At 32.7% G+C, this 27,841-nt stretch overlaps 2 protein-coding genes and 1 non-coding gene across 4 annotated transcripts; 1 reads left to right on the top strand and 2 right to left on the bottom strand.

Annotated features, from left to right (window-relative positions):
- Positions 1–239: 239 nt before the first annotated feature.
- Trnae-uuc (transfer RNA glutamic acid (anticodon UUC)) lies at positions 240–311 on the top strand. Its single transcript has one exon. It is a non-coding gene; the product is annotated as a tRNA-Glu (tRNA).
- A 4,470-nt stretch (positions 312–4,781) lies between these two features.
- Positions 4,782–14,590, bottom strand: LOC106058576 (GPI mannosyltransferase 3-like). The gene is made up of 10 exons (XM_013216038.2): positions 14,301–14,590; positions 12,914–13,074; positions 12,655–12,772; positions 11,518–11,634; positions 11,257–11,366; positions 10,891–11,052; positions 9,279–9,536; positions 8,605–9,094; positions 7,917–8,134; positions 4,782–7,430 (listed from the first exon to the last, which is right to left on the bottom strand). Exons 1-10 carry the CDS (start codon positions 14,472–14,474, stop codon positions 7,136–7,138), a joined length of 2,103 nt encoding a protein of 700 aa, XP_013071492.2. The 5' UTR covers positions 14,475–14,590; the 3' UTR covers positions 4,782–7,135.
- A 1,524-nt stretch (positions 14,591–16,114) lies between these two features.
- LOC106058586 (cell division cycle protein 20 homolog) lies at positions 16,115–27,577 on the bottom strand. 2 transcript variants are annotated; one of them, XM_056030855.1, is made up of 12 exons: positions 27,484–27,565; positions 25,437–25,634; positions 23,732–23,997; positions 23,258–23,358; positions 22,882–23,035; positions 22,412–22,540; positions 21,026–21,225; positions 20,630–20,724; positions 19,827–20,061; positions 18,858–18,983; positions 17,990–18,107; positions 16,115–17,272 (listed from the first exon to the last, which is right to left on the bottom strand). In XM_056030855.1, exons 3-12 carry the CDS (start codon positions 23,967–23,969, stop codon positions 17,091–17,093), a joined length of 1,578 nt encoding a protein of 525 aa, XP_055886830.1. In that variant the 5' UTR covers positions 23,970–23,997; positions 25,437–25,634; positions 27,484–27,565; the 3' UTR covers positions 16,115–17,090. The 2 variants fall into 2 exon arrangements, with proteins under 2 accessions (XP_055886830.1, XP_055886831.1); XM_056030856.1 differs by lacking the exon at positions 25,437–25,634 and having other exon boundaries at positions 27,484–27,577.
- Positions 27,578–27,841: the final 264 nt, after the last annotated feature.

The raw sequence follows: 27,841 nt of genomic DNA on the forward strand, positions 1-27,841 counted from the left end.
TTCTGCAATGTCTTCATTATCGACTAAATTCCCATCCATCGTGTTGCCAATTGGCGATGTAAATTTATAAGCTGCAATTTCTCATAATCAGTACATTTCCATACATACTGTTTCTAACAGTATGCTTCCACTATATTTTCAACGCTACCCGACAAATGATAGACGCTATATAGTACGTGAAGAGAGTAGTCAGGTGCTATTGTCAAACTACGATCTCACTTATCAATATTGGATCATCCTCCCATGTGGTCTAGTGGTTAGGATTTCTGGCTTTCACCCAGGCGGCCCGGGTTCGATTCCCGGCCTTGGAACTTTTTTTTTTCATTTGAAAGGCTGGATGTCCGAGTGGCATGCTCTCGTTCGGTGGTCTCGATTATCCCTGTCACCGTACAAAAAGAGCTCTTCATGCGAACCAGCTTCTTCACTCACATGTTCAAGCATATTACCTCCCTTGCTGTTTTGTAGTAGCGAGCATTCAAACATTCGAATAGGACATGCTCTTTAGTTTCCAGCTATTTCCAGGTCCAGATGGCAGTGTCGACAAGATGCAACGTTTTCCTTTCTTCTTGTGAGGTAGGCACCCACCAAACAATGACCTATTCTAGTTCTTTTCTATCTAGCTGCCACCATTCCTCCGATCTATTTAGTCTTCCACACTTCCCTCCCTTTGCTACACCGTTTCCTGCCCGTGTGCCACTTGTTTCTGGTCTTTTTGCAAATAATGGCTCCTGCCATTTCATAATTTTGTGGCTCTTCAGAAAGAGAGGGGGGGGGGTCCAGAGGGTCCTTATAGCCGGCTGGTCCGGTGACACGATCATGCCCTGTTACAAGATGGGACGGGATATAACTTATTGGCAGAATTTAAGTCATTGGTTAATATGCATGACTGAATGCATGACGCGTAGGACGTAATCATCTTCTTTTTTGAAGTAACGTCTGTCTTATATAAGATAATAAAATCTAACATTCAATATTGATTTAAACCTTTAGTGTACTAAATAGACGTAGAAACAAGAACTACTTTTGCTCGCGAAACTTTTTCTGTGTAAAATTGTTGTTTTTTTCGAAATGACGCAGCATTGTTCTTTGTTGTAAAATGTTTGACATGTTTCGGATGTTCCTTCAGAGTTGAAGATAGTTTACTTCCTAGTCCAAACCTCCCGCAGAACGATCGGGGATGGGAGCGGGCAGGGTTTGAACCATCGACCGTCGATAAATCCGAACGACAGTCCAGCGCGCAAACCGCACGACCAGGCTAAGACATGATGGTATCTTTTGTACATCAACCAAATCTGCACAAACATCTAATGCAGCAATGGAATTGCCTTCGTTTCCTTCCAACACGAAATGGCGGCGCAAAGTTTTAATGCATTGAATGCATTCTGCGTTGTTACTTGCACCAACTGATTTAAAACATCACCATCACTGTCCTTCCAATAGCTGTCTTGTATTCCTCTGCAATCAGAACAACAACAGCGGCGTCGTGATCTTTTTTTTTCTCGTAGCATTAAAGCTCGCTATCGATGGATACGTTGGTCTAGCCATCCGAACGCTCCAACATAAAAACGAGAACGAGGAAGAGAAGAAGATGGGTAAATTATTTTTTCGAAAATTCGACCAGAAGAATATCCACATTTCCGAAGTGTTGCTTCTTTTCTTATGTTCTCTCACATCCTTTGGTCCGATTAATCGGAATTATGGTCCAAATAAGCGAATAACATAAAGCTACGGGTATTTAAAAGATTGTCTTCATACTCTTGAATTTGGTCTGAATAAGCGGATGGTCCAATTAACCGGAGTTCCCATTAAAAATTCAAGTGCGTGTATATAAATAATCATGTGTACACCATTACAATGATTTCATTTTATCCAAGTAAATTAGGAATGGTGATTTTTTTCCTATCAATACTTTGTTAAAATCGTCTTTGACTATTGCCTTTACATGAAGTCACCAGCCAATCACATATTCTTACCATCGATCAAAAAGAATTTAAAAGAAAAAAAAAATGAATTTATTCATTAATGTGCTGCTGAAAAGCGATATGTTAATTTCTTTTTTTATACAGGCTTATGCTACACTGTGTCAATCTATCTTAATGAAACCTCAATCAAGTGTAATCAATGTGTACTTTTAGTCTATCCAGTTTTTTAATATATTGATTTGGGTAATATTTTTTTGTGGCTTTTTTACTGTGTATTTTTAGTCGAGAACCATGTTTAGTATTCTTCCAAATATTTTCTACTGCTAAGTGGATATACTAGCAAATTATCCCCCCTTTATTTGGATATTCATTCTTCTATATGACAAGTAAGAGTATTGAAATCTACTCACATAAAAAGCAAATATAAAAAAAAATCATTAAAAAAAACAAAGTAACAAAGCTAATCTAAGGGAAAGAACTCTGCAAAAGTGCAAATACAACTATATCTGTCAATAATATAGATTTGTTTCCCTTGCTCAATATCAAACAAAATAATTAGTTACCATCCATTTTACCATCGCAAAGACAAGTTGTCAACTACAAAACAAGGATGCACAAAAACACACACACAATAAATTATAAAACCTCAGCAATAATTCCTGTGTCTCCACTCTGAAATCGTTTACTGAAAGTATCTCTACATTGTGGATCATTGATTGTGTCAGTTTTATTTTTGGATAAATGTTGAATGGTGGGTAAAATATACAGTAGGAAACAAAATGTTCTTCAGGATAAGCCAATACTTACAATTACAATTATGCTTTGACGCATGTGTATGGAAAAACAACAGATCTATATAAAAAACAAAAATTTATTTATTTTAATGGTTCACAAAATTTACATACACAGAAAATAACATGTTATTATATATTATAGGCTATTCTAAAAAATTCATACAGGTGAAGTAGATGTTGTATATAAATAGTATAAATTAAAACAAAATATTTGACCCGAAAAAAATTAGCTTTGGAAAATATTCATTTTGTTTTTTAAAGTTAAGTAAAACAATAAGCTACATTTGCAGGCCATAATGTCATGTTTTGTGAGCATCCTACTTGAGCTTGTGTTCAATAATGCAGCAAGTTGATCTTAGCATTACAGAGCAAGAAATGAAAACTTTTGATAAGTTTAACAAAGGCATTCTTCTGAACAATAAATTATTTGTCATCATCCACTTTGTGCGGACATTTCAATGTGCATACAATTTGATCAAGCTACAGGTGTGACTTAACAATCCAAACACTTTGTATTTTTAAGACATAAACACATCTAGACACATCCACTGTCTACACAGACTGCACATACACAGTCTGATATTCTAAAGGTGCTTGAAAATATTCTGAAGACACATTTCAGAATAAAAGAAATTCAGGAGTTATATTCAACAAATAACTATTACAATACCTTATCACAAACACATTTATGCGTTCAGATTTTTTACATTTACAAAAGTGTTTTTATGACTACAAACATTCTCTTCAGTCTCCAACTGACTAGTTCATTTCAAACTATTGCACTTTCAGTTCTATTGCACAAGTCAGCAGTTTTACTGAGGCATACTTGCCAGTTTTCTGCAGCGGATGTTAACTATCAATTTGAATCAATTATTTCATCCTCAAACATTCTTTTGGAATTTTGAATAAAAGTATTTTCATACATTTCTTATCTGACACCAGAACCTTTTTTTTTTTTTTGAAAACTTAGAGACATGCACAGAACTGCTTCAATTATCTGTTAGATTTCATAATATTTAGATGTATATCATTACTTAATGTTCTTGAAAATATCATAGAACTTTTCATCGAAAGCCAATCAAAAGCCAATGTGTTGGGTGAACTAAAATTAAGTCACCCAGAGAAAACTATTTTTTCAGCAGCTCATATTTAATCTATTGTTACATCTTTACAGTAATAGAAACAATGAATACATCAGAAGAGGTTACAATGTAAAGTTGGAAATCTCCCAGTGAAGTTATTTTTAAAACAAATCTGTACTTGTTGTCACATGTGAGTGTATATGTCATGCTTGACAGGACATGATAGCACCTGACCAGTGGTACATCGACTGGCCTTATTATTGGTGTCATGTTCACTGTCATTGGTTGTTAATTGTTAGTCATTGGTCATTTTGCTTATTCTTGGCCTGTCTCTTCACTGTGTTTTATTTCAGTGTCAGTCAAGTTGTCATTGTACAAGTAATTTACATTTTGAAGTACTTCTTTGATTGCACTGAGTTTAAAAGCATTAATTATATTTAGCACTGGGTTCTTAGGTGTATCCAAATAGTGAGTTGGAATAAATTTATAGGCACCTCTGAATCCATGTATGTCATATGATTGTGGAGATAAAACACTGCTCTCCAAATACAACTATGACTCTGGACAATATGCTGTAGATTTTTTTTTACATTTTAAAGTTTCATGTCAAGAACATTTGATCTAAATCCAACTTTTATACTGAAGTTTTTTTTGTTTCATTTTTAAAAAACACTGGGCCTACACACTGTTTTGAATGCATAACTTATAACTGCTACTGATAATGATATTTAGTTATTCCAAAGTAATTTCTTCAAAATAAAGTTTCAATACTTCATAAATTTGTTCAGATTTCAAAAACAATGTTAATGTGTGCAAAACATTTCTAAAAAAAAACATCAAGGAAAATCATTCCAATCTATGAACATCAAATTAACAAATGCAACACAAAAATCTAACAAAATGGTAGAAGTAAAAAATGCATGAATACATTAACAAAGGAATGTGAAAGTACTAAGAAAAAATTAATTTAAAATGGTTAAAAGAAAAGACACTGAGAAAAAATAGAGGTCAGATTCATGAATGCTTTGTATAACACCTAAATTGTATCTAGGTCTTGAAATAAAAAAAAGGCTTTGCTTATTTACTTCCCTGAAAGATAAATACATATTTTATAAATAAATAAGCAAAGCCTTTATATATATATATTTTAATTTTTTTTTAAATTTTATGTATATAGTTACAACACTAACAGTCAAAGGTTTTACTGAAAGAATACTGGTTAATTAAATATGGTGAAATGCCTTCATTTAAAACATTGTATTCCATGTATTTCGTGCTGCCATTCTAAACTTCTTATTTATAAATAGTTTCATGATTTGGCAACAAGGTTCACTTTTAAATTTATTTTATGCTCACAAGTGATATCACAAATATTATAAACAGCAAATTGAATATTTTTTATTAAATAAAACAAAGATAAGAGTCAGTGATAAGCTCCAACAAAGATAAGAATCAATGAGCTCTATTTTGATTGTAATATGCACATTTTATTTTAGATACAAATTATAGTACAAGATACTTGCATATTCATGATCTTGTTAAGACTAAATATAATAGGTCATCAAAGCAATTACTTTACTGTAAAATTTAATTTGTACCATAAGAGAAGAGACAGTTTGTATTTACTTGATGATATTAGTTAGGAGAAACTTAAAAAAAAAGAATTGTTATCTTACTTGGTTGTACTTTTCTGAATTAGACTGAGTATTTCCATGGGTTGTTAGCAAAAAGGATTCAACAAAAGAGTTCACTTGTATTCTCTAAAGACTCTTATACTGGTTACTTAGTATTTATGAAATATGTCAAATATGTTCATCATACGTAGGACATAAAATATAAATATTTTTTAGTTAAAAACGGTAACCTTATTCTTATGTATCAAAATGGTCTAAATATATTAAGACTACTAATTCATTAACAAATTGGAAAATCAGATATATGTCATAACATAAATTCATCTGCATCAAGGTTAAAGCAAATCTATTTTAAAGTAATTATTTTGAGAATGCTTTTGTAGAACTGTAACAAAGCTGTAAGAAGAATAAACTCTGAAATGTATTTAAAAAAGTAACATTTCCATTGCCAGCAAGAATTTTAAAGACATAATGTTTAATGTTTAAAACTCAGATGCTATTTCTCTATTATACTGGCTCCCACTTTTTTTTTTTTAATTTGATTTTCCTAATCCCAGGATATCTAATTAAATTATATAATAAAAAAATCCAGAGAAGTCAGGTTATGCTAATTTTCTAGTAAAAGTTAAGTTGAAAAGTTTTGGAGACAAGTTATAAACATTTCTAACTCCTAGTTTGAATTATATGCAAATACTTTAGCTACTAGTTTTAATTAGAATGATAATTATGGACAACATTTTTGGTAATAACACTACAATAAAAAAAACAACATAATTTTTGGCTAATTGCAAGTTTTCTATTTTTTAACAACAAAACATTTTAGTTGTAAGTATATGTTCAACTGCAATAATTTGTTAATTCAACTAAAACAGTACAACAGAAAAAACAAACTTTCTTTGATGTCACCTGAGAGATAGGATAATGAGAATGTAATTCACAAACATAAGCACGTAAGAACATCATTTAGAAAAAAAAATGGTTTAGATTCAATTTTATTTACAATCTAATCCATCTGTTCGTTAAAATTTGTTCGTCATTTTTTTAACAAGTGACATGAAATAACGTAGTCAACAATAAATATTTGCTATTTCACAATTTAACCTTTCAATCAAATGAGAAATGTGTTCACAATCTTTAAGATGTAGGAATTTTGATTTTTTCCTATTTTTTTTACATGTCTAGGATGTTCCTTCAGAATGTAAGATAATTACATCCTAGCCTAAACATCTGCAGGATGGCTGAGGATGACAGAAGACAGGGCTTAAACCCTGGACCATCAGGAGGACAGACCACAGCGCACATCACACGACCAGACAGCCATCCATGGCCAGACAGTGATGAGTGTCTCATCACTTGTGGGAAGTTTGTTTGGTTTGCTAATTATCAAGACTACTTCAAAACTTATCTTTCCTTTCAAGAATATTTCCAAATAGTTAACTACTCTCTAACATTGGTAAAATCTAAAATATTGAACTGAAAGTTCATAGTTTAATTTTTCATAACTTTTTTTTTTAACTCTATATTTATTCTACAACCAATGTTTCATTAATTATGCTACTCAACAGTGGGCAGTGGTATCATATTTCATGAAATGCATATTTCACACATTTGATGCCTTACATTTACAATGAAGGGAATGTGCTTGAAAACTAAACTAATGGACACAACATATTAGAAATGCATTTATTCAAGCTCATTATCAACTACCTACAGCTGACGTAAACACTTCCACCAACTCTCCCTTCTGGCAGATGAGTGTGGAAAAACTCCTGACACAGCTTGTATCCACCCTGTATGAGGACGCTGTTAATGTCCCAGTGCAGGACATCAAAGTAGACGATGTGTGTTGGCCATTTCCTGCGCGAGTTTGAGTATTCCTTCTTTAACCATCCTTTAGGATCCTGATAAAATAAATCACTTTCTTCAGTGTAATTGGCGATTCCCAATAAATTGGGTTCGCATGTTAGAAATCTCATAGTAATGTTTTGGTGAATGTAGCTGAAAAATAAAAAATAAGCCCTCATCAAATCAAACATTTGAAACATATACATATTCATGATCGCAGCTGAAATTAATGAATATTTATTTTTCCTGATTTAAGAGTTTTACTGTTCCTTCATCACTATAAATATCACAACTAATTAAATCTTATTCAAAGCCTTTTCTATTTACCAAAATAAATGAAACCACATCATTAGTTTATCCTTGGCATGCATAGCATAGAACAATTAAAAACCTCAAGGATAACAAACGTAGTTTCTGTGGCCCTATTTATGATGTCTTTTATAAACACAATATATGTTGTAACAAAAGTGCAGTGAATGAGCATTTTAACATTGGCAGGAAGACCTGACTAAAAGGAACATAGTTTAAAGTTATTGAAACACAAAATAAACTTTGTCTACCCTCAAAAAAAATTCAAGGTAGTCTTTCAGACCTTGCGATCATTTGGAGCAGACAATGTGAAGCTCATCTGTTAATTACCTGTAGTACGGTGTGGAGTGACATGGCATCAGAAACAACACATTCATGTCCAGTGTGGTCAAGCTAGTCTCCTGTAGATATTTGGTCACCATCACAGTAGCTCTCTGATGAAGGAGGCAGAAATACAGAGCAGGGAGAAGATTGGTCAAGGCCAAAACGAAAATCAGGATCTTGGCTTTGGACAGATTTTGTGTGTGCAACCTATCACGTTGTGCTTCCTGTGAAGGTAAGATTAATGCTTGAAAAAAAAAACTGAAATAAAGATGTCTAATCTAGCTCAAGAACAATATGAGAATCTAAACTATTTAAAATTGTCAACAGTTGTGCTGTTGTTCTGTTAAAATTGAAAGTGTTTAGTTTTATTCAATTTATCAATTCAATTCAACTATGTTAAATTTGTAGTTTGTTTTTTTTAACCCATAATACACCTTTTTTTCATTGATCATTGACACATGACATCCTAAAAAATTAAAGAATCAACATACAATATATATATATATATATATGCACTTATTTGTTTCCAATTAGGGTTTAACTTTTACAAGTCTTAATAAAATAAAAAATCTACTTTCAGTTCACTTAAAATAGAAAATAATCATTCAGGTTAGAAAAAAAACATGTTTGCAACTTTATCCTTCATCTCGTAAGCAGGTCTGAACTATAACTTTCAGGCAAAATTAGAGCTCACCTGTAACTTATGTTCTTCAGCAGAGCTGACTTTAGTTGACTTGATAATTGGGACAGACTTTATTGAGCCAGTCACTTTCAAGTCTTTCTTTTCTAATAGCAAATCACTTTTGTCACAACTTTTATCATCTTTCAAATCTTCTTTGTCTTCTTCAGTGATCAGTTTTGAATTTGGATTTACTTTTGTGTGAGAAGTCTTTTCCTTCTCATCAGATTGTCTCATCTCATCTGACTTAACAAAAGTTTGAGCTGACCCATTGGTGTCAGAACTTTGAGATCCATTATCATGTTCTAATTCTGTTTCATTCAAATTTTCATTCGGAATAGTACCTACGCTACTTTCTGGTAGTATAAATTTCACTTCATTCATGGAATGTTTAATTTTTTTCAAAGATGGTGGAGCACACAACATTTGAAAGTAAACACCACAGTAGTGCATGGCTAACGGTAACGCAGGCAGAACAAAACGAAACTCCTTGTGAGGCAAAAAACTGAGGAAAAAAATGTTTTAAAATTATTTTTTAAAACTATATTTACAAATAAAAAGAATAAAACTAAAATATTTCAATATTGGTGAAAATTTTTAGCAGCCAAATTTATATTTAAACACATAAAAACATCTTTTTTTGTAAATTACTTATCAAACTTATAAAAGAAAGATAAATAGCCACCAGCCTGTGAGTAGCAAGAATCCACACAATGATCCAAAGTAAAGTTTTATTCTTGCTTTGATAAGCTCCGATGACAAAGGGGAAAATGAATGTTCCAAGAATGACAGGAAATCCTTGTGAAATGTACCAGTGCCATGGATGCACACCATATATGTTAGCACCACCTTTGATGACATTAAATAGCAAGAAGTTAAGTTGAACACAAGTCCACCGCTCATACCAAATACGGTCAATCACACAAGAAGCAGCAAATGTAGAGACACTGAAATGTAAATACAACAAATAAAAATATCAGTGTTTCAAAATATCAATGTGATTTAACATTTTGGATTGAAGGAAATTCTATTTGAAACACATCATATTTCATTAAAATGTTTAATTGGGTTTGAGAGGTTCTGATCCTATTTTTAAAAGATTTAATGAAAACTTGGCTGAACTTGGCTGTTTGCGACCATATAAAAATGTGGTTTCCCAGACTTGGTGAACAAGAACATGTAGACATAGGTATAAAGAACATAAGAATCAGTTTCTTCATTATCCCCCACACTGAGGAACTATGAATCATAGTTAGATCTGATCTGTGCAATAAAGGAATTGATAGGAAAATGTCCCAGGCTACAAGGAGCTATTATCAGGCATAGGCAAAATCAATTAAATGGAAAGGATTGCAGGGTAGGATGAAGGATCCAGGTATTTAAGATATATAAAAAAAACTTTATCATCCTTTAGTCAGTGCATAGTATTTACTTGTTCCTCACCTAATTCTCTGTCTCTCCTCCTTGCTAACAATCAATAATTCAGCCTACAATTTTGACTAGCACAATAACAGCTATATCAATTGTTAGGATTACATCACTGGTATCCAGATATGTATGGTAATAACAACACATTTGTTCACTTTCTTTACTAAAAAAAATAATTAAAAAAAAACTCTTGACAGAGTATGCTAATGAATCTCTCGTAAACAGAAATAGAGATTTTTAAAGATATGTATTCATCATCATCAAACTCCATTAAAGTGAGGGCTTGAGAGGCTCAAATCCTCTCTTGCAAAAGCCCTGGACAGAAACCCTGCTGTCTTGCATAGTGCATAAATGTCGCAATACAGGTCGAGAATTTTGGGTTTTCCAGACCTGTCGAGACAGAGATCAGCAAGTCTGGGGCAGTCAAACAGAATATGAGGCACGGTTTCCTCTTCTTCCCCGCAGCGGGGGCACCGTGAATCAAAATTTGGCCATAGCCGCGAGAAATATGAGCCAAAAGGACAGTGGCCTGTCCTGCACTGTGCTATAATAGCTTGGAGATGTAGATATGTACTAATTTATAGTTTCTAAACATTAAACATATATTTTGAGAGGATGAAAAAGCAAGAAAGAGAGAGTTTATATCATCCATGCTAAAAATAAATAAGGCTGGATCAGAGATGCAATTGCAATATAATGGAAGGCTGCAAGATTGTGTGATATATGGATTGTCGTCATGATGGATGTGGACCGTCTTAAGTTCAAACCATGCTGTCCTGCAGGAGTTGGGGGCTTAGATGTAATAATCTTTATTTCATTTTTTTTAACAGACTAAAAAAAAACACTTTAGTGAATCCTAATGCAATCACTTACCCCACAGAAATATATATACCCAGGACTCTCGCAAACATGGGGGAGCCGTGCAGTCGTTGCAGGTGCCAAGAACACAGAAGCATCCAAATTAGAGCTGCTGTTGGACGAACAATGACAGATAATGCAGCAAGTAACAGAAACTTATGAAGATCACCTGGTTTTCTGGGAAATATGTTTTTTACTAGATTAAATAACAGTGAGGCTTTAGAATGTACAAACATGTCATTAAAATTTGTCAGAACATTTGCAAAGAATTATTTTGAATGACAATGTTTAGCTAATTAATTAGTGTTCAATTTTAATTTTTAATTAATAAAACTTTATAAAGCTCATACATTACATCTAACATATTTTCAAATATCTTACGATGGGTAGTCTGGCAATGGAAAGTAGCTCAAGGCAGCAATGACCAAGGATGTCTCTGTTGAGTTGCTCAATGTCCTTGTACAGCAATATATTGTAAACCAAGACAGTAACTGTTTGCAGACAAAACATAACTTAAAATTAGTGACTATAAGTTGTAATACAGATTAAGAAAGAAAAAAAAAACAACTGTGTATATTCTAACATTAATAGTTTCACAAAAAACATACAAATAAAGAAAAAAAAAATGTAATATGAATTTACTTGACAAATAAGTGTCCATTGAGCAGTAGATCGTCCTCCTAATTTGGCTGATAATTTATAAAGCTGCAAGTCACCATAGGCAGCTATTACACCTTGAATAAGTCTTGGAATTTTTACCTGAACAAAACAATAATATAAATAAATAACACAATAAGCAGTGCATAGATTCTTTATGACAACCATTAATGGTAAGAAAATCAAAGTCTGACACACAGGACCGTGCTTTTGGTCAAGAGATCAGAATTTCTAGCAGAGCTCAAAAGAAAAAAAACATATCCAAGACTACTGGTTTAGACAAAGATTGGATGGTCCATATCAAGTTTGACTGGCAAACATGAAGGAAAGTACTATGAATGAGTTGAAAGGAGCAGTGGCTTATAAAAAAGTCTGTATCAATAGAACAATCTGCTAAGTCATTGGCTTTCCTGGCTGATTAAGGCAACTCATTCCATGCTCTAATAAGATAAGATAAGATAATTTTTATTGATCCAATCTGATGGAAATTCAGTTTGACTACAATTGACAAGCTCAACGAAACTACTGTACAAAAACAATATTGATTAAAAATTCGAACAAAACTCACATACAAAACACATAAACATTCACAACCAGCGCTTTATGAATTTGACTTCTTTGTACTTCTCGATGACGGCTGATTTTATAACACTCTGACCGAAAGTGGGATAAAGGAGTTTTTAAATCTTTCAGTTTTAGTCCTAATGGAAAGGAGACGACCACTTCATTCAGATTTTATGTAACAGTGGTTTAATGGGTGCAGGTTAATGGTACTAGGGAAGAAGGAGCATTTGTAAAAAAAATTTTCTCAGTTGATAGTACTAATGTTGTAACAGATTAAAGTTATTTCAGGTTATACATTGTAATTGTTACTTGATTTCTTCTTGGTTCAATAATTAAACTTACATTTTCATTCTTTGGATTGACTTTTAAGGATTAGACATTTAATCTCTAAAGTTATCCCAATATAGACACCAGTGCGTAACATAAAGACATAAAGTCTGATGCTGATGTATTGAGAAATAACAATAATACACATACAATAATTCTTAAAATAGCTATGTGACAGAGTCTCTAAAAACTTTGGTGGAGTAAAGTTTGAATAAAATTAAAATAATTTACCAGCATCATTCTAGAATCCAATCCAAAGATGCTTAAGACTTTAAAAAAGAATGCAAACAAAAGAGGGTAACTGTAGCCACGAAGTCCTTCTCTCCACTCCCATGTCAAATAGCCGTACCTAAACAATATATTTTTTATTAAAGTAAATATTGAGGTGTTTATTCTAGCTAATCATATAAAACAATATCTTGTGAAAATGTAAAAATAATAAGTAAATACCATTATGTTACAATCAATATTTGAAAAGATTATATCTTACCCAAATACCATCTTATGGGCCACTTCTAGAGATTGCCAGTACTCATCTGGAACATACTGAGTTTGCAAAAGCAAAGCATTAGCAAATCTCACTGCTAGCAAAGTCAAGAAAAGACAGTGATTATCCAACATCAGTCGTCTGAGAACAGATGCTCCCAATACCTTCAATAAAATAGAAAAAAAAAAAATTGAGGCGAATTGCTTTTGTAAAAATTCATACTTGGTAACCTCTTGAGAACCTAGACCTACTGTTATTTATTGCTGATTCATTCATGTGTTGAAATTAAGAATACAAGAATGTCCACTCTACCCTCAAAGTTAAAAAATCACTGATAAAGCACATTTATATAATTTGGAAAGGCCCAACCAATAGTTCCCAGAATAGTGCCACAATAAAAAAAAAAAACAAGAAATAATTTAAAATTGAAAAAAAAAGATGTGGTCTCACAAGAGATAGAAAAAAGAAAATGCAAACAACAGGAGTAGCAACATTAAAAAGAGAAAATAACTGTTGTACTTAATAATAACAATACCATGTTACATTCAAAGCTTTATTTCACTGAATGACAAACAACTACACAAATAGTAGAGTTCACAACACGGACTACGAAATACGGTCAGTACACAGGTTAACAAGTGTAACAAACACTAAGGGGTGACAATCCAAATAAGCAAATTCATGACAATAACTTAACACATAATGATAATGAAACTAAAGCTAACATCCTAAATAAATACTTCGCATCAGCATTTTCAGCCCCAGGAGACAAAGATAAATATCTTTAAAATACAGTGACATGACAAACTGTGGGAAATATAGCAGCTCTTAAGAGGTGCAAAGGGGATATGGACTAAGAAAAGATGTCAACAACAGAGCTAAACAGAACTTACATTAAAAAGGCGGATTGGTCACATCCTTAGCCCTTAGAACAGACCTAGACAGGCCTCAAACTGGAAACCCAGGGCAAAAGATGCAGAGGCAAAGGTAAACCAAACAGAGAACATATGATATGGCAATGCAGTTTACTAGATGAAGCTGAGAGGGCAGATAAGAGATGGGAAACAAGACCAGCAAGACTGCAAGAGACATGTAGGATGTAATTATCTTCTCTTTTGAAGTAATTTCTGTTAATTAGATCAGATACTCTACTACTATTAGATCTACATCTATGTAGATCTAGCTAGTAATTCTAGATCTAGCACTTCTAGATCTAGATTAGATAGATAGTATTTTAAGATACCAGCATAGTCCAGCATACTGCTGCATACACATATGATATATAATATATCATATAATTATTATAATCATAGGCATAGTTACTACTACTAGGCAGTACTGATATTTTCAACAATAGTCCAACCAAATGAAAAATATAAATAATAATAACCCTTTCATCAAAGAGATAACATTTCTCTTCCATATCAGTAGCTGCAATCTGATCATCACTTCCCAAGTAGTGTGTTCGATTTGAAGTTTCACCTCGTAATTTTTGCAGAGCTACTGCAACTTGTTTACCCTTTTTGCGCCTAATTGTAGAAGAGTTTTTCTTATCTTTAGCCATGGGAACTCTATTTAATGCAGATAGATCTAGATCGCATAAAAGATAAGCTAATTTGGTAAAATTAATGAGAAAGATTAAGTCTATTAATCATTTAATGTAGAATAATGTGAGAAATTAGCACATCAAATTAAACTGTAAATAATAGAGTTGTTATGGACGGCAAAATATTTTAAAGTAACTTCCCTTTACTATTATAAATGTGTACTCGTTGTGCTGAATATAAACGGAACAATTTAGATTTTAGATAGAAGAATAAAAAGTAAAGTAGCAATAATGAATAATGCATAAAATACTGAACCATAATTTACAAATAGAAAAACATTAGAGAATGGAGTGTGTTGCCTGAATCAGCCAGGAAAACCAATGACTTTGAAGAGATCAAGTCACTGATTAACATGCATGACAATGAAATGCGTAGGGCGTAATTATCTTCTCTGTATTCTATAAGAGGAGGATATAGATCATTTATCAGGTGAACCACATAGCTCTATGGGTGAACCATTTGTCGGGTCACCCAATCGTCAATGAACGATTTGTCGTGGAAGAAATCTAAACAGGTGTAAATTAGTTTTAAAATATTACGAATGGCTCATCTTCTTCTTCTTATATAATACAGAAAACATTCGACATAGCAGCAATGTAATCGGACATAACTAAACGGGATTAATATACAACACCACCTTCATATTTTCCTTTGTCTGATAAACTGTTGGGGTACCACACAAGAACTGTCGACCGTCTTTCTCCATTCCTCTATGTCTTATGCCTTGGATAGAATCTCTTTCAATGACAGGCATGACCATTCTTTCCTGTTGTCTTCCCATCGCTTTCTCTGTCTGCCTCTTCTTTTCCCGGTAGCCTACTGTTTCCTGTAGGAAGATCTTTGCAAGCCCTGAGGATCTTGTGACATAGCCATTAAGTTTAAATTTGCGTTTTTTTTTTTCGGTGGTCAGCAGGTCATTGTTGGCTCCAAAGGCCATTGTGATAATATACAAGTAGTTAATATCTAAACTTAAAAAAATGATATGCAAGTCAAATGGATCAACGTGTCTTCGTTACCTCCATGAATTTCCCATTTAATTTAACCCAAGATCTTCCATTACTAACCTAAGATTTTGGTTTTCACTGATTGGAAATCTATTGTCTGTATTACTGAGAGCCTTTTTATTATACGGATGCAAACCTTTTTCATGAAGGCATGGCCACAAACTACAGACTCAGCTGATGCACGTCACACTGTAGCACAAAAGATTAAATTTTCTATTTTAAGCGTCGTTGAAGTTTCACCTCGTAATTTTTGCAGAGCTAAATGTATGTGCTGTGATCATTGTTTTCCTGCTTTTGAAAGCCAGGTGCCTCTTCATTTTGTAAAAACATTACAAAAACAAAAAAACAGGGCCTATATCTTTATTAACATTGAGGAAATTTGTCTTAACAGTTGTACATTACAAATAACATTCTAAGGATCCCAAACAACATATAAACGTTCTTGGTTGCCCTCAAGTTATTAAATTGTGAAGTTTACATCAGAAAGTTGGATTTCATATAACTAAATTTCCTCTCAAATAAATATAGATAGAATAAAGTAGTGGAACAAAAGATAACCAAAACTTTTCATGAATGAAAGAAAAAATAAGACAAATCTTTGAAGCTTTTTAATCAAATTTGTTTACCAGTTCAATAATACAACATATAATTTATCAAATCACATATAGATAGAACATGATATATTAAAAAAAAATACTGTAAAAAAACAAAAATAATAAAATACACTATATAAAATACAATTAAAAACTACCACAGATATAAAATATATATGTATATCATATCAAACATCCTTTAAAACAATTAATTCCAGATGAAACAATATCTTAAAGAGCTATTACCATTACCAGCAATTTTTTTCACAAATAAATTTCATTTACAAAGCTTTAAGAAACTAACTATAAAACTTAAACATAACTACACTTCTATATATTAACTTGTATTAGATAAATAGATCTCAATATGTAGTATTTCTTCCAAATAATTTAAAATGCATTTAAAATTCGTATTTTCAAGTTTAACTTCATCATTCACAAAAAAAAAAATCAAAAATCATAAGCTCAAATTAAAGGCCTAGATTTTAATGTTGTCCACTAAAGATGTAGATCTTCTATATACCCTACAGATTCATATCTACTTTAAATATCCATATAAATACAGAACAAAAGAACTTTACAAAAAGAAATTATTGACTGAATATTAAATAAAATAATTTATGTAGCGCTGTTAAAAACATAATACAGGCTCAAGACACTGAATAGTTGCCATTTTTCAAAAAGAAAAAAATTTGTCATTTTAAGCATTGACATTTCTGTATAACTGATACAGAAAACAAAATCACACAGAATTAGACATGAACAGAAATTAAGATTGAATTAATCTAGACTTTTGACAACATTATTTCTTGTTTTCCATAATGCTGAACCAATTACAAGAGAAATGACTAAATAACTATTAAAAACTTAATTTTGACTTAATTTGTGTTTTTATAATTCATAATGGTAATTGAACATAATTTTTTTTCTCTTATGAAACCAACTTTGCCAAGTAAATCCCCCCATACCTTTATTACTACCTCAAATGTACCATTAAACTGGAAGACGTCTCAGACTTCATGGCTTTGGATTTTGTCTTTTTAGCAGTCTCATCAATGTCAAAACATTTCCACAACCTCAAGGTTTCATCAGCCCCTGCAGACACCACTGTGGTCCCATCCGGAGACAAACACATGTGAAGCACCCTAGCAGTGTGACCTGGTTTTTTTTAAAAAGTGAAAATCTTTGTACAAAAAAAAATCTATTGTAATGAGAACCCACAGGCAAGGTGGCTGAGTGGAAAAGTGCTTGAACCAAGGGGTCTAGGGTTTGAATCCCAGAGAAGATTGGGGTTTTTGAGTCTACCTTACTCTAATGGGTACCTGACATTACTGGGGAGAAGTTAAGGCAGTTTGTCACTGTGTTAGCTACATGACACCCTCATTAAAAAACAGATGACCCTGCTTCAAGATCAAGTTCTGAGAGGGTTACAGTACTTTTTTTTTACTATACTATTTAACACCTCCCACCTTTAAAAAAAAATAAATAATACTAATAGATAACCAAGTATATCTTCTAACTATTGAAAACCTTATTTAAAAAATACTAAATACAATTCAAATTGCTAGCATTTTAATGGTAAAACATTGAACCATGTTAGAGGAGAAAGTTCATTCAAGTTTTATACATACAAATGATTAATGAAAGTCTATTCATCTATATGCAAATTTCAGTGCACAGATAACAAATTTTATAAATATACAATCTCATTTTTCAAATAAGTATAAAAGAATGCTGACAGCTGTGGCTCATTCAAGTCTATTTAAAAAAAAAATTATCAGAGGAATATGGAGAAATCTAGAGACCACAAGCACACACTAATATGAAATAAAAGAAAAGAATCACAGATCATGATAAGGAAATAGCAAAAAGTACCTGTAAGTTCTGACACTTTAGTCATTGTTGGATATTTCCAAATTGTGAGCTGGTTCTGAGTGTATCCATGCCCTGAGATTATTTCTTTATACTCTGGAGACCACAGTAATGCACACACCTATTGAGATTTGTAAATTATTTTATGGAACATTAACTTTTTTATGTAAATTCAAAACTGAACAATGCAGGAAGTTTTTATCCACAAAGCCCTTATGCAGATAGGCCATATGACAAGTGGCAAACATTTTACTTTACCTTTCAAATATTCCATTTGAAAATGGTTTAATAATTATTCCTGCATGCACTTGCTTAGGACACACCATTTAAAAAGTGTCAAGATGGTAAAAAAACCATTATTTTTTCACTGATTAAATATGAGTTGAGACTAGGACTGGGGTATTCAAGTTCAGCATCTGACTTCTTATCTTTTTTTGTAAAAAATAATTTCAGACTAACCTTTTAACCTAAACAGATATTTAAAAAAGAATCAAATAAACTATAATGAAAAAACTCAGCCCAATCTATTGCTTTCATAAAAAATGCCCTAGAATTATTTTTAAAGATAATTATTTGTATTCCATAGTTTAAAAAAAATAAATTCAGATGTTGGATCTACTGATTTTTTAAGATTTTTCCAAGACTGAAAATTAATATTTGTCATTTCATACAAACACTTGTTACTAAGGTCTTAACATTAAGTAATTTCCAAATTATGAAGCTGCTCCAAATAAATACTAACATTTCCTGTCCAACTATGGACCTACATTTGTTAAAATTCTGACACTTCAAAAAAATGCAAATCTTAACAGAATACTAAATGTACTTTTGCAATGCTAAAGATAAATCATTTGCTCAGCTAATCTTTTACCTGAGAATTGGTGTCAACAGCACCAAGACTAACACCATTATTGCAGTTCCAGAAACGGATGTGTCTATCAGCTGTACCTCCACCACTTGCAAGAACATTATTCTGCCATGGACACCAAGCTAAAGCCTGAAAGGTTAATGAAAAAAAAAAATTAACACAGTGGTACTGTTACTAAATAAATATAACATTTCAAAGCATTTATAATAAAAATGTGTTATTTGACTCATAAAATAGATCAAAGATGCCTGAGTCTCTTTTTTTGCAATACATTAATTTACAGCTCCGATAAAAAAAAAAAACAATCAAGAATCCTGGACTTAAACCTATGACTTATTATGTTTACAGATTTTATTATTTCACTTAATTCTTTATTTCCTCAATAACTTCATGCTCCGCAAAAATCTTTAAAACTAGGCTATGTAACTGTATGAGTGCACATACTTTGTACATGTTCTGTTGTTTTGGAAACTTTTGTCACAAATGTTTTGTTTCACATGTTTCAGATACTCCATCAGATTGGAAGATAATTAGAACCTTGCACAAACCTCTAGCAAGGCGACAAGGGATGGCAGGATTTGAGCCTGGGACTAACAATCGACCATAGCACACAACCATTGCAGGCATCTAATTTTAAGATAGGCCTACATGTTTCATAGTAAAATAAAGCCAGCCAGTAACATTTAACACATTTATGTAATCTAAGAAAAATATGGATCATTTACACATGAATAAATAATGTTAAGATAGACGAGAGCTGATGCAGACATTATTTTTCACAGCTTGAAAGACATTCATACACACTGGGTGGTCTGTGGGACATTCACATCTATATTTCTTGTAAAAGATAGTATTGAGATACAGACACCAAAAAATGAGTTTTTAATTAATTTGTTTTACTATGCTGGATCTCTTATTTTTTTTATCATTTTCCTGCAAATTTTTTTTTTTTTTTATATTAAGGCCTCTTACCTTAACAGCTGCTTGGTGTTGGTTAAAAGTATGCAAAGTTTCCCCTGCAGTTAAAAGAGATCCTGATCCAGCCTGCCAAATGTTGATCAAATTATCATTTCCTCCACTGGCTAAGTATTTACCATTGGGTGACCACTCCAGACCACAGACCTCTTGAGTGTGTCCTAGAAGGGTTCCCACATGATGCTGTGCAACCCTCACATCGTGATGATGTATACCACCAGTGCGACAACCACTTAAAATAAATAAACAACCACTTAAAAAAAATAAATCATAAACTTATGTGGGTTTTTATTTTTTTAAAAGATATAGATCTAAATTGTAGAACTAAAATTGTTTAAAGGTTCAATTTTTTGTTTGTTACACATCAAACAATTTTTATTTATAATGTGTTTTTATAGTACATCAATATAGATTTATGAGATATATTAAATTTATTATCTAATCTTGGCGCCATTTAAATAACATTGCCAGTCTCAACTAAAATTTTGTGTTGCTCATTAACAGACCAACAAATACATCAACTATTCTAAAGGAAATTATTTTTTTTTCTAGTTTCTGTGTACTGCAATGCTCCTTTTAAACATTCAGAAGCTCTTTTTAAATTAATAATGAGTTAAGCTGTAACATGTAGTTTTCATTTTAAACAATTTTTCCATATGATTAATACTGGGCAAGTAATTTTACATAAAATAATTTGTATTTCCAGTGCTCAATTTCCTTATGTGTCATACTTTGTTGTAACACAAAAGTGAAATTTCGTATCTTGTGTTAAACTAGTCATTTTAAAGCGATTAATCAACCTGCTTAGAATGTATGAATTCCATGACAGAGCGCCCACTCTAGCTGGATGTCCACTCATGGAACGAAGTCTTTTTTGTTGAGCTGGATCCCAGAGCTGTAGAAAAGATTTTGCAGATTAAAATACAGCATTATGCCAAAGGTTAATCAAAAAGTATATTTTAGGTTGACATTGGAGGATAGTGTCAAGCATAATACCAGATAAGGAAAATATCAACATAAGAGTAATTTACTTTAAAAGACAAATATTTCAACTTAATTAGTCCATAAAGGGCATTTTAATTTAAATTTATTTCCATAGTAAGGTATACACATACACTTTAAGTATCAAAATTTCTATACATCAAGATATCCATACTAAAAAAAAAAAAGTTTAAAATCTGCTTCTAAAAAAAGACCTCTACTATCCCTGAGGACAATCCAACAGCTAAATGGCTTCCATCTTCTGTCCAGTTGACGCAACTGACATATTCATCTCCAGCATTTTCTAGTTGCAACAATAGCGTTATATCACCATGAGATGCATTCCAGAGATACACACTGTTGCCCAAGGCAACAGCTAGTATATTTTGAGCTGACCAATCAATCAGTCGTAAGTCTAAACAGTAAAAAGAAAAAAATGTAATATTAGCTAATATAAAATAAAATATGTATGAAAAATTAAAAACATTAAGTACTGGTACTAAATTACACACTAACTTCAATAAAGAACATACAATTTATCTACTGCCGGCATCTAATCTTTCAACTCAGGACCGGACACAACACAATGAGACAACATATGTACTGGAAGCTCAAAATTGGAACCAGTGAAATCAGTCCATATGAAGTGTCACCAGAGAATGATGACCATGTCCTTCAAACTGTTCTCTTTACCAAGAGGTCTGTACAAGATACTGGCCCCAAAACACCCCAATAAAAAGAAAACTATATGGAGAGCTCCCTGATTTGGAAACTACAGCGCAGTTCATCTCATATATTGGTCTAGTCATCTGAACGCTCAGACATAAAAATGAGAACGAGGAAGAAGAATATCGACTGCCAAACTATCAACACTCAAGGTTTTAATTATCAGGAGTTTAAAATCATTTAACAGATGTGTTAATAGAGATTTTTTTTTTATAATACTTCTTCTTCTTCTAGCCAGCTTTATTGCTGCTGAGCTGTGAGCTCTTTTGCAGACTGCGCCAAGGAAAAAAAAGTGTGCTGTTTTCTTCAGTTGTTCAGCACTGCTGTACAGGGTGTTGGTTATGTTGGGCTGTAGTGGAAGTAGGGTCTGCCTAAGGTGGATTAGGGAGGGGCATTCAAAGAGGATATGGTTTATGATTTCAAAGAGGTGGGCGCAGTGTCTGCAAAGGGGGAGATGTGTGGAGTTTATTTTGTTCAGGTGGTAATTTAATAGTGGTGTGTGTCCTGTTCTTAGTTGGAAAATTGTAGATTGTTCTTTGCAGGGGAGGAAGTTAATACTGTCCAGTTTGTTAGGCGTAGTCATTTCTTTGTTCATGGCTCTGCCAGTGTTTCCTGATGCCCATTGGTTGAACCACTCCTCTTTGTGATTGTTGACTAACATTGACCTTAGGGTGAGGTAGTTAACAGGTCTATCTGGTTGTTCCATAGATGAACCTGCCTTTTATAGCTTATCTGCCTTTTCATTTCCCATGATGCCAATGTGTGTTTTTTATAAAACAAGATTCACAAGTTAACTTTCTAGAACATATGAGACCTAAATCTTATCAAGCTAAGCAAAAGCATAAAAGAAACAACAAACAAACAAAAATTCTTACAGTAGTCATCCAGAATTTCTGGAGCATCTAAGATTCTGTCTGGTTGTTGTGGTATATGTCTAGTTGTCTTTTTGGCACTGACTCCTGCCTTACCCGTACTGTACAGAACTCGAAGATTGTTCTGATAGCCTACACAAAATGAAAGTTGAAAATTTTAGAATGTAACATTTTTGACAAATTAAGATGGTTAAAGAACATTTTGACTCATGATAAGTTATTAGCTAGTAAAAGCTAATACATTTCAAGTACAGATTAATAATAGTAGTCCCTAACAATCCAATTTATATACATCAATTTAATATTTATATTTTTTTTAGAATGAAGCCATTTCAATACTTTATATATTTACATATAATAAAAGAACACTTACAAACACCTCATGAGTAACAACCTACGTTAACCACTCTTCAATTTTTATTTATCAACCTAAACAATAAGTTTGCTAACAAATTCAAATACTGCATGAGTACCTTCAGGGGCTTGTGGAGGTTTCATATTGCAAGAAATGATCTTCTTATCAAGTGCATCACCATTTAAATTCTCATTCATAAGTTTTTTGTATTCTTGTTGTGAAGGACTCAACATAGACCAGTCTTCTGAGCTGATTGTATTTTGAGTACAGAGCTAGACAAATAGAGAATACATTTTTTGTTGTACTTCAAAAAAAAATGTTTTCGTATAATTTAATAAATAAATTGTCACATATAGATAATTATCACTAATTAGATAGAAATGTGTAACACACGTTATTTTATTATTGTGACTTTTTCTTTTAAGAATTAGTATCCAGCAAAGAATATTTCAATATTTTTTTAATGTAGGTTTCTAAAGAGTATATACAAGCACCTTGTAATGAGCAGCATCAAACTCAGTAGTGCTTCTGTTAGGAATAAATCTGTCTCCGGCAGATGGAGTTTTAGCAAGATTACTAGGAGTTTTCCTTCGTCCTATATAAAAAAAATTCTTGCTAAGGAAAACTTGTGTATAGTATTCATAAATCTTATTGTAAAATAAAAAATTTAAAGCACTACCATATTTTAAAAAGTACCTCATAGCTTTCCTGTAATTTACATGAGAAGAATGTACACATTAAACAAAATATTTTTTAAATGGTAAAAAAACATAGCATTTTTACAATGAAAACAAGTTAATCTTTTCGCTTAGTTTATGTCAAGATATACATTTAAAGGTTAAAAACTTAACACATCAAAAAGTTCATTTACATCTAGAAGCTATAATTGCAACTTTAATTCATTTAATAGTAAGAATAGTAACATAAAAACATTTCTCTAATTGTTTAATTCTTTGAATTATACCAACCTCCAGAGCCTGGAGTTTTATTTTTTGGTGTCTTGGATAGAGTTCCACTGGATTGGGACCTGTTTAGACTTTTGTTTGGTGTTTTCACAGATGAGCTGTTGCTGGAAGAGCTGTTAAGAAATGAATTGGAAACTTGTGACTGCTCACGTCTCTGCCACCTCATCAGAGGGCCCCGCGTTAATGGTAAATCCATTCTCAAGGCACTGTTCACTTCATTTTCCAAATCAAAATAAGCCATGGATCTTTGTCAAATTTTCATCAGTAACCTTAAAACAAAAAAAGATGTAATTTTCATATTCAATAATACAACATTCAACATGCTAGAAGCTTATCTCTTAATTAATTGAAGGTGTTATATGATTATCAACATTGCTTTGGTCAGTTAAAATACATATTTTTCAATTTACTCTTTGTTGTTGTTCTTTTTTCTCATACTTGTACTGGCATTCTTCTTTTTAATATATTTAAATACTTCCTTTACTTTCTTCATATGCAACACCAACTTTTCCCCCTAATTTTTACATACAAGATGAAACTGGATGGAGGACAGGCACCATCCAGTATATACCAATTGTATGAAGACTCAGACTTCACTGTTCAGGTCTTGAAAGAATGTCAAAAAGAACGGAGGGCAAAAACTGTTTAGTGGCAAAAACGAAAAGGTAGATGACCCAATAGCAGACCACAAATTCGATTAATTGATGATGTAGATGCGGTGACATCTACAACAACTTGAGTTGGGGCATAGAGAAGAAAATCTCAAGAGAGATCTGAGTGGAAGGATGAGATGAAGCAGGCCAGAGACCTTCATGGGTTGTAGCACAATGGACCTCATTCACCAATCGTAAATTAACACATTTAGCCACGTCATAAATTGATAAAACAGTGAAAAATATGTATCACGTGACAGCCACTATGGATAACATAATTTGTATAGAAGAGATAGAGAATCACGTGGCTAAATGTTGTTTGTTTACGACTGGTGAATGAGGTCCATTGGGACTCATGGATAGGGAATAGACTAGTATCAAATACCATCTGAGTATTTAGACCTTTTTTTATGTGCAACATGTTTCAGATGTATCTTTAGAATACAGAAGATCGCCTCTAGACAGGATGGTAAGGGATGGAAGCAGGGTTTGAACCTGGGACCATCAAGGCAACAGTCTAGAGCACATCTAACGTCTCAAGTCTACTAAAATGTTAATCATCTGATTAGAAGCCAAACACTTAACTTAATTCAAAACAACTCTAGTCTAGTGTGTATCTTGTCTAATGCCCCCTACCATTTATCAATAATTAAATCTAGATAATTAGGTCTAGCTTTTATATATAATAGATTTAGTCCTAGATGTTCATATTGATTAAATCTAGATGTAGATCTAACAGTCTAGAAATATCTAATGTAGTGTATATTTAAAGGAAGTAGCTCAACAAAGGAAGGTAAGATGAAGGATGTTTATTTACAGTAGTTGTGATGTTAAAAGATAGAGGACAGAACAAACATAAACAGCAGTCTTGGTTTTTAGTTCTTCCTGCCTACACATTTTACTGGTGCAGCCACTGCTGCGTTATCGCCACTACGCCACAGATCTGTATTGGTCTATAATTATCTCCGGACTCAGAAATGACCTTCCACCATTACACACACCTTCTCGTCCTAAAACACCAAAGAGCATCACTACAAGGTTCTTCTGTTCCTAACCTTTCTGCTAGATTGTCCACCGGCTAAGAATGATCCCTTTGTTGCTGTCGCTTCCCATCTACTTTTCTTTTACTCCATACCGGCATACTGAGTGGAAGATGTTTTTGTTTGTCTTTAATTTGAGTGGAAGTTAGGTCTTTCCAAAGTAGTGGTGTTTTTCAGAGGAGGTCTTCTACACATACTTGAATAGCGACGTGCCTTGAACCAGTTATAAATGGTGCAAATCATTAACGCAGGTGTAAAGTTATAATAGCATATATTGATTGATCCAACAAAGCGCTACTTGCACAACATTCTTTAAAATGTATGTCTCCCTATCTACTGAACTTACTTATTTTTTAGCCCTAGCTCTAATGTCCTCTGACTTCGACACTACATTGAATCTAGAGCTATAGACCTTCAATGCCTTCAACTTGTTTATTAGTAATTAGTTTAATCACATTAAAATATGGTAAAATCCTAATCTAATTAAATATAAATTTAGATCTTGATTCTTGATTCTAGAAGAGAGTCAAGAAAATGTAGAATCTGTAGTGCTTCCCAAGACTAGAATTAGTGCCTGGTAGCAATTTAATCAATAATTTCAATACCAGATTTACTATGACTATAGCTCTTGGCTTCCGAACCGGGGTTCGAATCCTGGTGAAGACTGGGATTTTTAATTTCGGGATCTTCGGCGCCTCTGAGTTCACCCAGCTCTAATGGGTACCTGACATAAGTTAGGGAAAAGTAAAGGCGGTTGGTCGTTGTGCTGGCCACATGACACCCTTGTTAAACGTAGGCCTTTACATCATCTGCCCTATAGACCACAAGGTCTGAAAGGGGAACTTTACTTTTTTTTTTTATACTATACTATGTATGTTAACAAAATAATATAATGTTAAGTATGTTACAATGTATTATAACTAGATCTATATATAATTATATACTAATATATAGACTCTAGGTCTAGATCTTAAATCTCTACTATTAACTAGATTGTTACTAGATCTAGATAAAGCATCTAGAGTCCTAGACTCTAGACTAGATCAGTAGTCATAATAGTCAATACATATGAATTATGATTATTATACTAGTTACTCATTACTGACTACAGACTAGGCTAGTCTAGGGCTAGCTGGATTCTGCTACACTGCTAGATCTAGTAACTAGATCATCATATATAATATTTATATTATATATAGATATAGGGCCAATATAGGCCTACTGGTATATTCTAGATCTAAGACTAAGTCAACTAAGTCTAGCTAGACTATAGAGAAGTTGAGAGTAGAGTTTCAGTTAGGCTAGGTTAGTTAAGTCTACATAATAGGTGTTAGATGATAAATGCATTTAGGCCTTGTCGTACTTTAATATAACAAAGACAATGTTAACATCTAAAGCTTTATTAATATTATTATACTGAATGAGGAAACGACTACACACTTCTAAGTTACTAAATCTAGATCTACTGAAGTCTAGTGAGTCCATCATTTGGGGGCCTGGCCTCCTTGCACCCCTGCATTTTGTGAACTATTTAATTATTTTAATCAATTTTATGTAAAAAAAAAACAACAACAATACTCATTTGCCCCCCCCCCTCGATTTTCAAATACCCTATGCCTATAATCTATAAGCTACGCCACTGACAGACGGATGATCTACTCTTTTTGAAGTAACGTCTGTATTATAATATTATTATTATATAAGATATGAAGATCTAGAATCTAGTTTATCTAGGTCTAGAGATAGTAGATTAGATACAGATAGATCATAGAATGATAGATCTAGATCTAATCATCTATCTACTAATTTATCTAGCCATTCATGATTCTGAGCTCTCTACTATTCACTGTTATTCAGTATTCATTCTATTAAAATCTATTCTAGGACTACCGTCACTACGCCGACTACGGTACCACTTCCCAACTCGTTTCCATGGTGATCTATTTATAAATCCATCTAGTCTAGAAGATGGTGTATTCTAAGTGTCTAGATTTAAATAATTTCATTCTATCTAGATCTTTACACAGGTAAAAACATAGTATAGATCTAGCTTACGACATACCTTTCAAAATATGAAAATAGCAGGCTAAATTGATGAACTGATTTGATTGGTCGAAACAAGACTTACGTGAAAAATCCCATTGGTCTAAAAAATTGGCTAGTCTAAACTTAGGCCCAAGAGAGCAGTTCGTATAAAGAGAGATAACTTTCGATACGTTACCGGTAATTAGAAAATGTGGGCCATTTTTCTTCACCCAAGTATTAAAATTCACACCTCCGTATTAAAAGTGATTTTCATAATTTTCTTTAAAAAGGGTTTTGAGTTATTTTTTGTGTCATCTTCTTATCTGATATAATATAGGTACTTCAAAAAAAAAAAAAGGCTAATTAATAGCATGTACACGAAGACGCACCATTTT

Source organism: Biomphalaria glabrata, chromosome 5, assembly GCF_947242115.1.
Source record: "Biomphalaria glabrata chromosome 5, xgBioGlab47.1, whole genome shotgun sequence".
Taxonomy (NCBI): Eukaryota; Metazoa; Mollusca; class Gastropoda; family Planorbidae; genus Biomphalaria; species Biomphalaria glabrata.